Source organism: Cryptotermes secundus, unplaced genomic scaffold, assembly GCF_002891405.2.
Source record: "Cryptotermes secundus unplaced genomic scaffold, Csec_1.0 scaffold357, whole genome shotgun sequence".
NCBI classification, from domain to species: domain Eukaryota; kingdom Metazoa; phylum Arthropoda; class Insecta; order Blattodea; family Kalotermitidae; genus Cryptotermes; species Cryptotermes secundus.
Window position 1 is genome coordinate 90,706 of NW_019727094.1, and position 14,075 is coordinate 104,780.

At 39.6% G+C, this 14,075-nt stretch overlaps 1 protein-coding gene across 1 annotated transcript; it reads left to right on the top strand.

The window, feature by feature from the left end:
- Nucleotides 1–1,407: 1,407 nt before the first annotated feature.
- LOC111864387 lies at nt 1,408–8,068 on the top strand. Its single transcript, XM_023851608.1, has 3 exons — nt 1,408–1,514; nt 3,072–3,102; nt 6,768–8,068. Exons 1-3 carry the CDS (start codon nt 1,455–1,457, stop codon nt 7,718–7,720), a joined length of 1,044 nt encoding a protein of 347 aa, XP_023707376.1. The 5' UTR covers nt 1,408–1,454; the 3' UTR covers nt 7,721–8,068.
- The last annotated feature ends 6,007 nt before the right edge of the window (nt 8,069–14,075 follow it).

The following is a 14,075-nucleotide window of genomic DNA, read 5'->3' on the forward strand; positions in this document are numbered from 1 at the left end:
TATGGGTACTAGGGGCTTCACGTATTCAGATTCAGCCATACCATCACAGCATTCGAGAGCGAAAAATGCAACTTACAGGTGTCAAATTTCTTCTAAATAAGCATTCTTTTACATAACTATGACGACAGCGACGATACAAAGACTATTTTTGGCAGAAGCACCTACTGGAAGAATCAGCACTCTCTACAACCATGGCATCCATTCGCTCTAAAGGTTTACTATGTTACCACGATCTTACTCGGGACCATTAAAATTTTATTGTTCAGTGATATCTCGCTAGGTAAACTATAAAACAATAATATTTCTGATATATATTTAGAATACAAGGGCATAAATATTTTATGATGTATTTTGTGTGTGTGTGTGTGCGTGAGCGAGAGAGAAAGAAAAACGCGCCTTCAAAAAAAAAACTCCGTGGTTTTAGTCCGCGAACGAATTACACCGACTGAGAGACCGCCTCTTGTCGGCGAAGTTAATGCCAACTTTAGCGGATAGAGGGTGTCGCGTGGTCGGCACAACGAATCCTCATGGCCGTTAATTTCGGTTTTCTAGACCGGAGCCGCTATTTCCTTGAAATAGCCCCTCAATTATCCTCACGAGGCTGAGTGGACCCACTACTTCTCAGAAAATCTGGTAACGCCGGAAATCGAACCCAGACCTCTGGATCTGTAGCCAGGCATTTTGACCACTATATCACAGATGCTGTCGAGAAACGCGCTTTCTCATATAATAAATATTTATTCTTATCAACTTACATGGTACACCATATTACCACGATGGACCACGAAGGTATACTGGAGGAGCAGACATAAGTGGCTAAGAGTGACTGATCATTTACACAGGATGGGGGGAAAACTGGACGCGTAAGAATTTTGAAGGAGACATATTTTGGGACACAGTCATTTGAATGGCTGGGACAACTATGGGAGAACAAAATTGAAGATGGATGGAGTGGGCTTTGGTATTAGCGATGTTGAATGTCTGAGTTCCGTTAGAGACAGTGAGTGAAGTATTAATAAAATTAAAATTCTGCTGAAACAAAATATTAGTATGAGATAAGAAATGAATATATTAATTACTTCAGTTATTACAATTTAATTTTAGAGTAGAGAATGTATACCTATATGTTTCAAAACCACATACTTTCTCTCACGGGAAAATGTAGCGAATAGAAACCGGGATACTAAATAAATATAATCCGATTTTTATTGTAAGGAAACGTTCGAACATGCCTCGTGTCAGTATTTCTTAATAAGAAGCGTGAAGCGTTTAAGAGCTCCTCATAAATGGGCAATGAATCCAAGCTTTTGTTCCGCTCCTGCGGGTTTTATGAACCGAACAGAGAGACTTTCGGGCAGCCACGATATGTAACACTGCCTGATGGTTAAGGTCGTGTCATTTAGCGACAAGGAGGAGTCAATATAAGGTTTCAGACAGAGATTCAGAAGGCAGACATGCTTGCGAAGACAGCGATGATGGGACCGTACCTTTTGCTGGCACTGCTCGTCCTTCGGGTAAGCTCAATACATTTCTTATATAAGCGAAATAAACTTGTAATATTTAATGCTTTTCTATTGGGTTACGTGTTTAGACGCAAGCACGTCATCACCAGACTAGCTACTATGTGTACACATCTCATACAAGATGTACTATAGATGTATGTAATATTCATAATATTAAAGGCCATATTTATTCATCATAGTTCTATAAGTAAGTCCATTTTAATATTGTGTTATAGCCAATACCAGGTCTGTGTGTATGACTCTATACAAGTGATACAAAAATAATTTTCCTCTAATGATAAATTGTTTTACATTAATCTGACTACGGTTTGTAACAAACAAATATATAGTGTAATTTACAAATATTTTCTAATGAAAACCTCGATATAACATAGGAATCAACTAATATGATTATACAGGGTGTTCAATCATGGAGGAAACTTCGCAACGCCGTTCACCGGGCCCAAGATTCCTCACAGATTGCTGCTGTAACTGTAGCTATAACAGCGCTCGTTTATCAGCGATAATAACTCATTCTGCTTTCGGTAGTGACAGTAGCAATCTGTGAGGAATGTTCGGCTGGGTCAGTGTGGTGTTGGGAAGTTTCCTCCTTAACTGAACGCACTGGATTTCGAAACAATGTCCTGGTATGTGAAGGGATATAAATTCTGCAAACCATCTTTCTCGTATTATAATTACTCGTAGATAATTTAAACCTCACTTGTGCCCTATATTGCGGAGCGTTTGCAAATTGAAACTCCTAAGAAATGTTTACAATAGCTCCTATTTTTGTACTTGTCACCTTCCCATATCACTCTTTCAAATTAACCTCTCAAGCAGTACAGAACTATAAGATTTATTTTGGACTATATTCATAGTCTGGTATATTTAAGACAAAAAACCACAACGTTTCAGAGACTCAATCTGTCTCCGTCCTCAGATGGATGGGCCCGTTAGAAGGAGTTGTCTCAATCACTGGACAAACCCCGGTCCATAGAGAACAACCTATAAACCCTTGACAACAGGTTCCATCAGTGGGAGATAAGAATAAAATCACAATAAAGGACAAACTAAAACTTTTGTGCCAAGCATGCACTTGCCAAACATGTGATAAAACAGTGGTATGGATTAAGTTCCAGGAATTAAGTTAAAAAGGAGGGTAAATATATAGAGGATGTATAGATAATTATGCAGATAAAGAATCATGCCACCATGGTGACTTCTCGAAATAAGCCTAAACTCCAGAGCGAAACTAGCGCATGTAGCGGAAGAGACTGATTTTCATAAAAACTTTCATTTTGACTTGTTGACTTCTTCTTTGTTGAGGGGGATCTATCTTGACCCGTCCATCTGAGGACGGAGACAGATCCTGTCTCCGAAAAGTTGTGGTTTTTTTTATATATACCAGACGATGGATAGAGTCCAAAATAAACCTTATAGTTCTGTACAATATACACCATCTTCAGAATCCTTTGAAGTCTATCTCTCAAGCAGTGTCCTCAATAGACTGACAAAACTGTTTCATAAGCGCTCCAGAGTCGATCCTTACAGTCTTCATTTCTTTTGCAGGGAACTACGGGACGTCCACATTTCCCTGAAGGTAAGTCATGTGATCGTATCACTTTACTCTGCGCATACAGTGATTGTAGTCATACAAACCATACTATGAAAGAGGTGTTCGAAAGTGTCAGACATTGAATCTTATTTATTGTAGTATCTTTCAATACAACGGATAAAACATAACAAACTCCGTGACTTTGGTCCGCAAGAGAACTTATACCGAGAGAGTGACCACTGCTTATCGGCGAAGTTAGTGCTAATTTTAACGGATAGAGGGTCTCGCGCGGTCGGAGCAACGAATCCATACGGATGTTAATTTCAATACAACGTACATTACTTAATTAAATTAATCATAAATAAAAGGTGCCTTTGTATTAACTTCAAATTCTTTCCTTGTACGTACATCGTTTGAAGTCCATTCATGTAATGTATATTTTTGAGTACTAACTGCTTCTGCTTTTCAGTCCAGCAAAACCCGGCTACTTAAATTATTATAAGAGCCTGAAATTCCTGTTTTAACATACCAGACGTGTACTACTATGAACATAGAGAACTGGGAGTATATCAGAAGAGAGCAGTAAGGGGCCACCTAACACAATTTTGCCTATAAGATCCACCGATTTAAAATAGTTTTATTACTAAATCATATGCAATTAGTGCATGTAAGAATAATTATATTATATTATATTTATTGTTCTTAAATCTATTTAATTAGAATGATCAAGTCGAGGAGGATGACGTGGGCAGGTCATGTAGCATAAATGGGTTAGGAGAGAAATGATGTAGGATATTGGTGACAAAGCCAGAAGGAAACAAACCACTGGGAAGGCCCAGGCGTACGTGGGTGGACAATCTTAAAATTGATCTCATAGAGATGTGATGGGATGGATTAGATTGATCTGACTCAGGACAGAGACCAATGAAAGGCTCTTGTCAACACTGTAATGAACTTTCGGGTTCGATAAAATGCTGGTAAATTCTTGAGTTGCTGCAGAATTGGCGGCTCCTCAACAAGAGCATAGCTCCATGAGTAAGTAAGTAAGTTCTTAAGTCTATTATATTGCATTTTAACAATATATTATAAACAATGTAAAGAATAATTAAACAATTAACAGGCAATTTATAATGATACTCCTGTATAAAACTCAGTAATTACGTGGAATGAAAATGTATGAAAGCATGGGTATGGCGTTCTAATGTCGAAACTTTTAGCTGGATATTTCTCATATCACATTATTAATTGCTGTGTGGACGAAAAAAAGGCTTTAGTAAATAATATTTACTATTTAAACTTGCATATGAAAGAGTTATTTCCCAGAAATCTAAATTATGCATGACCACTACACCGATCGCCTCTATCCTACATTGTACACAGAAATCGACATCAAGTTCAATAACTGGGGGAGAAATCTTGCGTTCCACCTAACACAGCAGAACAGTATTCATACATTTAATTTCAGCGAATAACTAATTAACTCCATGGAGAAAAATCCATCTTGAAAAACTAATGATCTTTCTGCTAGTCAAAAAATTACTTGCAGAAAACTAGAAGCGTGCTAGTGTATGTACTTTGCTTCAGCGCACTCCTCATTTTGAAATACAAGTATAGTGATACTGTGTTAAGTTTAATAATCATCTTTCGTCATTCATTCATCAGTAATCTGTCAAGACGACAGGTCCACAGTCTCTTCCAAAACAGTTCCTCCACTTGATGCGATCTAGAGCTTTCTCCTTCAAATGAAAATATCCTCTTCTGTCCCCAAGATCATCCAGCATCTTATTACGTTTTCTTCCTCGTCTTCTGGTCACTTCTATCTGCTCCTCTATCTTTCCTTCAATAACTTCTTTTAGAATGCAGTTAGTTAGTTAGTTAGAGAGGGTGGGTTTCCCCATGCACCGCGACCAGTTTGATCTATTGTGCTTCCTTCTATGATATTCTACCAGTCTCTTTACCCTACCGATAAATGGTAGGCCGAGCAAGCGAGTTCGGCCACTTGCGTAGCGGTATCTATAATGCTTCACCCTTCTATCGGAGGCCTTAGAAACTGTTGTTGGGCGGGAAACGTCCTGGAATTTGGCTCAGTGATCCCCTTTGGGGATATGAGGTTCTTTTACGTGCCGTAAAGTTACGACACGGGACACACAGATTAAAGTCCCTCCCGGAGGACTTGTTCCCTGAATTTTTCCGCCCTTAAAAATTCGACGACCTCCGCCGGGTATTTGAACCCGCGTACCACGAGTCGTGAGGTGGGAACGTTACCTCTAGACTACGGAGGCCGCTTTAGAAGGCAGTTACTGCGTAAGATATTTCGATACAGACCTGTTAATGAGATTCTGATGTTCCGGATGGTCAAAGCACTCTACGTGAGGTTCCGTCTGAGGTTTATTTAACGGCGGATGACGTACGAACTGTAAGCATTATTTAGCTTTCAGGGGTCACCGAAAAATACATCTGTGGATGCGACTGTGGCTTCTCTCAAAATTTTAGCCTAGGGTTCGTTTGGGTGTACTCATAATGGAGAAAAATGATTCAGAATTACTGGGTTTTGGACTTTGCCCAACGTCCGGTATTCTAAAAAAACTAGAGAACACAATGCTTCGGAATCTGCATCTGTTTCTGCCCTCAGATCAGGGGGGAGGCACTTATTCTGTTGGGTCCCTTCGAAAGAGCTAACATCAATCACTGGACAAAGTATGCCAATACAACTACTACTGTGTAAATACCTGAGACCAGGTTTTGTCAACGGGAGATAGCCGAAAAAATGTAAAATAAAAATTGTGATAAAGCAAGCACGGACCTGAAACTGAGAAAAAGAAACTTTTCTTGCCTAGGGTTTTTGCATGAAATTTTCACCTCCATTTCTATATTAGTTTATGCATGCAACAACTTCTTATTTTACATTTCCCGTGTTATCTCGCACAAGCAAAGCCTAGTCTTCGGTGTTCATATATCTGCAGTTATCCTGATACAGGTTATCCAGCGATAGATGTCACCTCTTTCTAAGGGACCGAACAGAGCAGGTGTCTCCTCCTCACGTCTGGACGGAAACATATTCAGTTTCAGAAGTGTCGGGTTCTCTGGTTTTTAGAACACCGGATGACGAAAAAAGTTAAAAAAACAGTAATTCTGAGTGTTACACACCATCGTCCGAACGCTTTCGGATCTAAGAAAAGAGGGGAGCTGACTTATTAATACTGAAAGGCCGCGCCATAGCTCAAGCGGTTAGTTGCTGGCTTCCCATCGCGAAGGCCCGGGTTCGATTCCGGGTCTGGTGAAGTGGGATTTGTGGTGGACAAAGTGGCGCTGGGGAAGGTTTTCTCTGAGAACTTCGGTTTCCCCTGCCAATCTTCATTCCACCAAATTCTTCATCATCATAATCACCCGGGGCAGGCTACAATAGACCAATCAGTGGCCACCGTGCCGAGTGAATCTAGCTGGACTCCACCCCCCATTATGCGAATTAAAAAAAATATTCATACTGAAGGTGTAATTTAGAAATGCTTGTTAAAGGTTTCAATTTTGGCCAGTGGCGGATTTCCTTATATACAGAAACAAAATCACAAATTCTTCCAATTTTTTGTTTGCCGAGAAAAGGAGAGTTTTTCCAAATAACCTGCGCTGTAAAACTGTATACATTGCTCACAGTAACCCCACACATGAGTCAAATTTACCTTAATCGAATTTAATGTTTTTCTTCTTTTCAGATAATACCTTTGAGAGACACCATGCATACACAGCAAATAACAGAATGAATTTCCACCATCAAGAGCATACAGCCTTTATGCCCGAAGAATTCCTTCTTCCACCAAAAGAATACTATTATCCAAGCACAGACATGGCAGGAGAACCACGTGTTTCGCTTCATTCCCCACAACACTATGAGTATCCCATGTTTGATAAGCATCACCACAACACATATGAAGAATATGGCTATTCTTCGTTTGTACATCCACCGCAGAATTATCGGCCTGATCATTATCATGAAAGACACAGGGCATACGTTGACGCAACACCTGCAGAAAACATGCAAATGTCACCACCGTACTTTTATAGTCAGTCCGGAGAAAAACAGCATAAATATCAATCATATGGTGATGATCATTATCATCATCATCATCATTTTGAAAATCACGCTGTTCCAATGTCCGTACAAAACGAACAAATGTCACCACTGGATTACCACAACAATCACGCAATGAAACCCTATGAGTATAACAAAGTATATATAGAATACAATAGATCAGATTTTCCGATGGCCATGTATGGCTTCTCTCCAAAAGAAATGTATGGTCCCCCTGAGTTATATTCGGACGGTGATAAACATGATAAATACTTTTTTCACGCAATGAAACAACTTGTAAAGAATCGTCCCCAAGGTACATCATCGTATCATACTCCAATGGTGGTGAAGGATCATGTTGAACCTCATGACTCCTCCATGTTGGAATATATGGAGACCTCACCTATGGGAAATGTTGCAGCTATGTATGTTCCATTTCATATGACAGACATTAGCAGCAGCTCTCCAGAAACGGCATCTTCGCAAGCTCAGTATGACAGTGTTACTTCAAACTCGCCTGTCGATGCAATGGGAGATAAAAACCCTCTTGCTTCTGCGCCTAAAATTAATCTCGACCCAAAACGTTACTTCAAATGAAGGCAATTAAATATAATACTGAGAAATGATTAAAACGTTTTAAGCAATAAAGGGTGCGACTTTTGACATAAACTGACGAACATAACGTCATATAAAATAAAATTTATTACATAAAATATATCTAAAATTGAAGTATACATTTGTAAAATAGTTAAATGATTACAAACACTGTACTGGTGAGACCTATGTCACTAATTAATAAAAGCGACATCAAATGAAGGGGAAAATGACGATGCATTAGATAGAACTCCATCTGAAACAACGCTCTGTTTGTGTCATTTGTAACAAACTCTGTGTTGACAAACTACATCAGTTTTAATATATGAAATATACTTTCCTGAGCATGAATAATTGTTTTTACTACTAGCATATTTCTGAACAATTCATGTGTTTATGTAATAAGTAGAACAAAGCAATTTTATTTACTTTAAAAACTACGTAAAAAATCGCCGTATTGCTCGCTGAAAACAGAGATTTTTTAGCTCTATACCTTCTTCAGACAAAGAACTGGAACGTTTTTATCGTCGAGAACGTCCCATTTCATACGTCAGTGACTTCATGTAAGCGTGAAACCAGTGACTGTATTGTGATGAAAATTTATACGTGCGGTTCTGCTAATCTAAACGTAACATTACTATTCGTAACACGTGTATCAGTTTCAGCTGAAATTCTTTTCGGAGGCGTAAACCCGTGTCTGCTTCTCTCACTGCGCACTGAGAGTAAAATAAGGCTATTCAAATAAGATATACAGTAATAATGATATTAATGTTTTTGTCATAAATATTAGTTTGATATAATTACCAATGAAGTTTCCTTGGCTTTAGTCCGAAAGCGAAATATATCGATCGAGAGACAGCCGCTTGTCGGCGAAGTTAGTGCCAACTTTAGCGGTTAGAGGGTGTCGCGTGGTCAGCGCAGCGAATCCCCGCAGCCGCTAATCTCAGTTTTCTAGACCGGAGCCGGTACTTTTCCATTCAAGTAGCTCCTCAGTTATCCTCACGAAGCTGAGTGGGCCCCGTTCCGAACCTACTACTTCTCATAAAATCTGGTAGCGCCGGGAAACTAACCCGGGACCTCTGGTCCGTAGCATCAGAACAAGAAATGCAGTTCTCTCGCAAATTTTAGTGATTTGCCGCACCGCAAGTCTTTTAGAAAGAATAAGATGTGAACTAATTAGCAAATCAGTTCCACGGAAGACAGCCACTCTTGGAGAAGGAAACTGGCTAGTAATTCAGCTTGTCAAGAAATGCCCCGTCAATTATTTTCGGAACCCAAATTTTATTATAGTGCTACTGTGAATTGGACCGTCTGCGGTCTAGTGGTCAGAGTTCCTGGCTACAGATCCAGAGGTTCGGGTTCGATTTCCGGCCTCTCCAGATATTCCGAGAAGTAGTGAGCCTGGAACCGGGCCCACTCAACCTCGTGAGGTTAATTGAGGAGCTATTTCAAGGAAATAACGACTCCGGTCTAGGAAACCGAAATTAACGGCCGTGGGGATTTGTTGCGCTGACCACGCGACACCCTTTATCCGCAAAAGTTGGCACTAACTTCTCTGACAAACGGCGGGCGCTAGATCGGTATAGTTCGCTTGTGGACTACAGGTCACGGATCTTAGTTTTAGCTACTGTGGACTGAACATTTTCTTGAACCAAATACACCCAGTTCACATTCTCAAAACAGGGTTTCCTTAAGGGCAATTTTAATATTATCATTCTTCCCTGGATTAGGTTTTCAAACCTCGCTCATCCCTTCTCTTTCGAGCTTACCTCCTGATAATGATGATTGTTTGTAGTGGATTGCAATATTTAACATTTACTTTATTCAAGTAGAACTCTGAACTTTCACAGATTGTACTCTACTTGCTGGAATGTTACACCACTAATGGCTGCAAGATGGAAGTCAGAGAGAGAGAGAGGAGACTCGAACCTTAGATATATGAGCAAGCCTGCCAACCTAACACCTTCCGATTTTCATTCTATGCATTTATCACACCCATCATGCATGCCTGTTACAGGGATAGCTTTACATTTTTAAACAAATAATACTAACCGTATTATTGTATGGATTTGGGGTTTCCGATTTATACTCCTCAAAGCTGCTCTCCCTAAGTGTCCAGCCACAGAACCGTCCCCGTCTATAAGCAAGATGTTTATACTACCTCAACTGCAGTAAAATACGTCATACAAATGAATTCAAAACAAACGATCATGGTTATCAGTAATGACTACTTTCGTAAAAGTGAAAGTTTAAGAAATTAAAACTGTTGCAGTAAAAAAGTTTTATCTTTAAGTATTTACTTCTATATATATATATATTTATTTCTGTTTTACGTTAATGGTATATCTAATGTAGCTGGACACAAGGGGTGGGGATGAGTTATGGGTTAACGATATGTCCTAATGGCAGAACACTAAGCAAAAAAAAAAAACGTGCCGGTGTAACAGCTATTCCATGTCGCATGGCCTTCAACATCGTTAACGAGCAAAGGGCGCTTCCTTCCTTAGTGAAGTATGCGAAAAGAAGAAATAAATTCCCACTAAGAATTAACAGTCAGCTATTAGCAATGTCACGATCTTGGAAACATTTCGTCTGTCAACAAATGCACGGATACATGGGAGATTGTCAGAGCCGGTACTGACTATAGCAATGAGCTGAAATGTAAAACGTCTATGGGCATAACACAAGTATACGTTAGGGAGAATAGAGGTTTACTGGATGCGGTTCATAAACATGTCACTAGATTGCGCGAATAATACCCAATTCAATAAAATTTGCGCACAGCTGGATTTAAACATTTTCTGTTGTTTCAGACAACTGGTACTGACTTAGAGACAACAGCAATGTTGACTGACATGTAATTCATGAATTTATGATCCCAACCGCAAGTCAGAATTTTAAGACATATGCAAGCCACACTCTTAGTGAGCAGAACATATTTTCCTTTGCAGATTTTTCTTTTTGGTATCTTCCTTCCTTCTTTACGTTTTCCATTACAGCGTTCAGCGCTCACTTCCATGGTTATGCTTAATTTTATCAAATTGTAGTACTAATATTCCTTTCACGACACATTCGAAAATATGTCTAGGAACCTAAATGTAAAAAAAAAAGTAAAGGTATCCGTGTAACAGGCAGTGGAGACCCATAGGGCAGTGAGATGTTGAGATTCCCACATTTTCTAGCCAATCGGCTCACAGACGGCGGTAAGGTTGTCAGCCTTACGCGCCGGCCGCCCTTTACCCACCAAGAATATTCCTATACTTATTTCTGATAGAGGCTGAGTCGACTCCAGGCCCATAGTGCGGCTGGATGGATTAAGTAAATTGAAAAAAATATCCAATGACCTCGTCTAAATGTATGATGAGGTAAATGTGGGAAATTATTCTATTATTATTGAAAACAGATAATTATATCGTGAATATTCAAATATATTTGCAAATAAATAATTTACGAACTCGCTATGTGCGACACGCTTGCAAACAAAATGTATATCTGAGATAAAGGAAATGATGGTCAATGAGCTATTCAAAAACCGAAAAAAGAATTTGGAAATTACATGAAAGTTAATCCAAGACGTCCACTTCACAGAACCACTAAACTTATATACTCTTATACGCTGAAGAGGGTTTCATTCAATTCCTCCGAAACGTCTGTAAACATTCAGAGGACTGAAGAAAGCAGTCGTCTGGGATTTGGCACCGTGTATATGTGGTGTTAACCGACGTTTCGGAGGAACGTATCGCCCCCATCTTCAGGGTAGAAGANAGGATTATACGGCCTTAAATCCCAGACGACAGTAACATTTTATTTCAGTCCCAATATAAGTCTGACTGAAAACACTGAAAGGAAGCGAACAGAGATAATGCAGAAGATTATGTTTGATGAGTAATGAGCATGTTATTGTTCAGCATTGGTACTGAAGCATGTAGGCATAAACAATAGTCGGGAATGCATTTCGCACTGTCACCATGAAGCGCATACATAGCAAACCCAGTGGGATAATGGGCTAGAAATGACGCTGTGATTTATAGCGTTCCACGTTTGCAGTTCCCGACACGTTCACAGCAAGGTGCGGATTCAACTGAAATGAGGTTCTTCGGTTTCGTGTTCCCAGCCCGTAATTCGAAATAGAAACTGCAGTAGCATCTTAAACCTTGCAAAGAGAGTCCAGAAATCAATCGAAGTAAAGTGTGTGTTCCTATTAAATTAAGGTAAGGTAAAGGTATCCCTGTAACAGGCCGTGGAGGCCTCAGGTTGAGGTTCACACATTTTCTAGACAATCGGCTCACAAATGGCGGTGAGGTTGTCAGCCTTACGTGGCGGCCACCCTTTATCCCCATGTATATCCCTGGTACTCATTTCTCTTAGAGGCTGAGTCGACCCCAGGGCCATAATGCGGCTGGAAGGATCCACCTCATCGGGATTCGATCCCGTGACCTTTCGGGTTGTAGCATAGTGCCTCAACCAACTACACTACTGCGTGCCGCTGTTCCTATTAAAGTAGATCTTTAAAATGGGTGATCACTTTGGCGGGCACTAGGAATGTATAACGGTCAGCGTGCTTACAGGCGCCGCCTGCTGATCTTGTGCGAGTGGGTTTTGCCAGTCCCTGCAGGTAGATAATCATATTATGCTTTAATTAAGTTCATGGCCACTTTCTCTGCAAATCTTCATTCAAAATCATGCTACCGTTAAAACTCTACACAATCTATTCATTTAAAAGGCGTCCTTAGTGAAATGAGAATCAATAAGTAGTCAATAATTTTAAATAAGCCATTTACTTCAGCAACCATTGCTTCTAACTTCCGTTCCAGAGGAACTCGGTATGCATAAAGCTCGGACTGCGCCTATACAGTGTATTTCTTCGCTCTACGCGGTAGCGTAGTTGGTTGAGGCACTATGCTACAAACCGAAAAATTTCGGGATCGAATTCCGACGAGATCATTTGATTTTTTCAATTGACCTAATCTTTCCAGCCGCACTATGGCCCTGGGGTCTACTCAACCCCTAACAGAAATGAGTACCAGGAATATTCTTGGGGGTAAAGGGTGGCCGGAGCTTAAGGCTAACAACATTACCGCTATTTGTGAGACAATTATCTCGAAAATGTGGGAACCTCAACATCTCACAACCCTATGGTCCTTTACAGTCTGTTACAGGAATACCTTCCATAATTCTCTTCTACTATGCTCAAACAGTCCGCTGGCTGGAAATGGAAAGAGTAGGAAACAATTCAATTTTCTAGTACACCATGTACCCACATTAGATTAAATACAACGGTTAAAATAATTCCGATGAAAAAACTACCCCTCTGCCCACTCACACAAGAAAAGAGCACCCTTGTGTGAGTGTCTGAGAATCTTCACCTTTGCCACGTTACGGACCGTCGTTGTGGACATTAAGATCCTGTGAAATAAATAACACGTACAGATATTAGTATCATTATGACCATTTCCCCTTCCACCATAGACAGCTTACTGAGTCTGTGCTCTGATTTGGTCAGATCTAAACTGGAGTATGTTTTCTGTTGCCTGAACTCTGACCCCAAGAAGCTCGAGCGAGTAACAAGAACATTTTAAGCCCTTTGTCAAAATAGATTCTTTTTCAAGACATGGAATATTACTACGACAACATATTAGAAAAAATCATTTTGCAGACATATATCAGGCGTCGTCATTTTGATGTTTTGTTCTCAACAATTGTGTTTAAAGGAGGTAAAATCTGCCCCTCTGTCTTCGTAACAGTGGGAATTCGTGTTTCTATTCGGAACACTTAAAACACGTTCCGTGCTCCTCCAGCCGCCGCCCTTAAACTAGATGTGTTTCTTCTGCAAATGCAGTGTATACATGTAGAGATATCTTTAGAAATATAAACAACATTAACCGATAGCTTCTGCCATTGTTCTTGTTTATTTTGTCCTGTGTTGTCTCATTGCTGTTGTTTGCTTTCGTGCTGACTCTGTGATTAGCCCCTGGTTGTTAAGCTAAGCGCCTAAATAAATACAGAATTAAACTGAGCTGGATTAAATTTTAACATTAAAATAACTCTAAACAGGGGAGGTACAATTTCAAGAAGCTCAAAGAGAATATTGTTTCTGTATGTTCTGGATACAGTTTACATGTTCCTTTTAGGACTTCAGAGATAATCTTAGTAGTGTGCATCCTGTTGTGTGTCATACGTATATAAGATATACAAAATTATATAAGGTATGCCGTATACACAACAATATTCTGTATTTAAAAACAAAGAAGACACTACTGTATCAACATTTGCTTTATATAAATAGTAATAATTTATATAAATTCAATTCAATTCAATTCAACTCAATTCTTTTTTATTTATGTCCCAAGTCAACAGC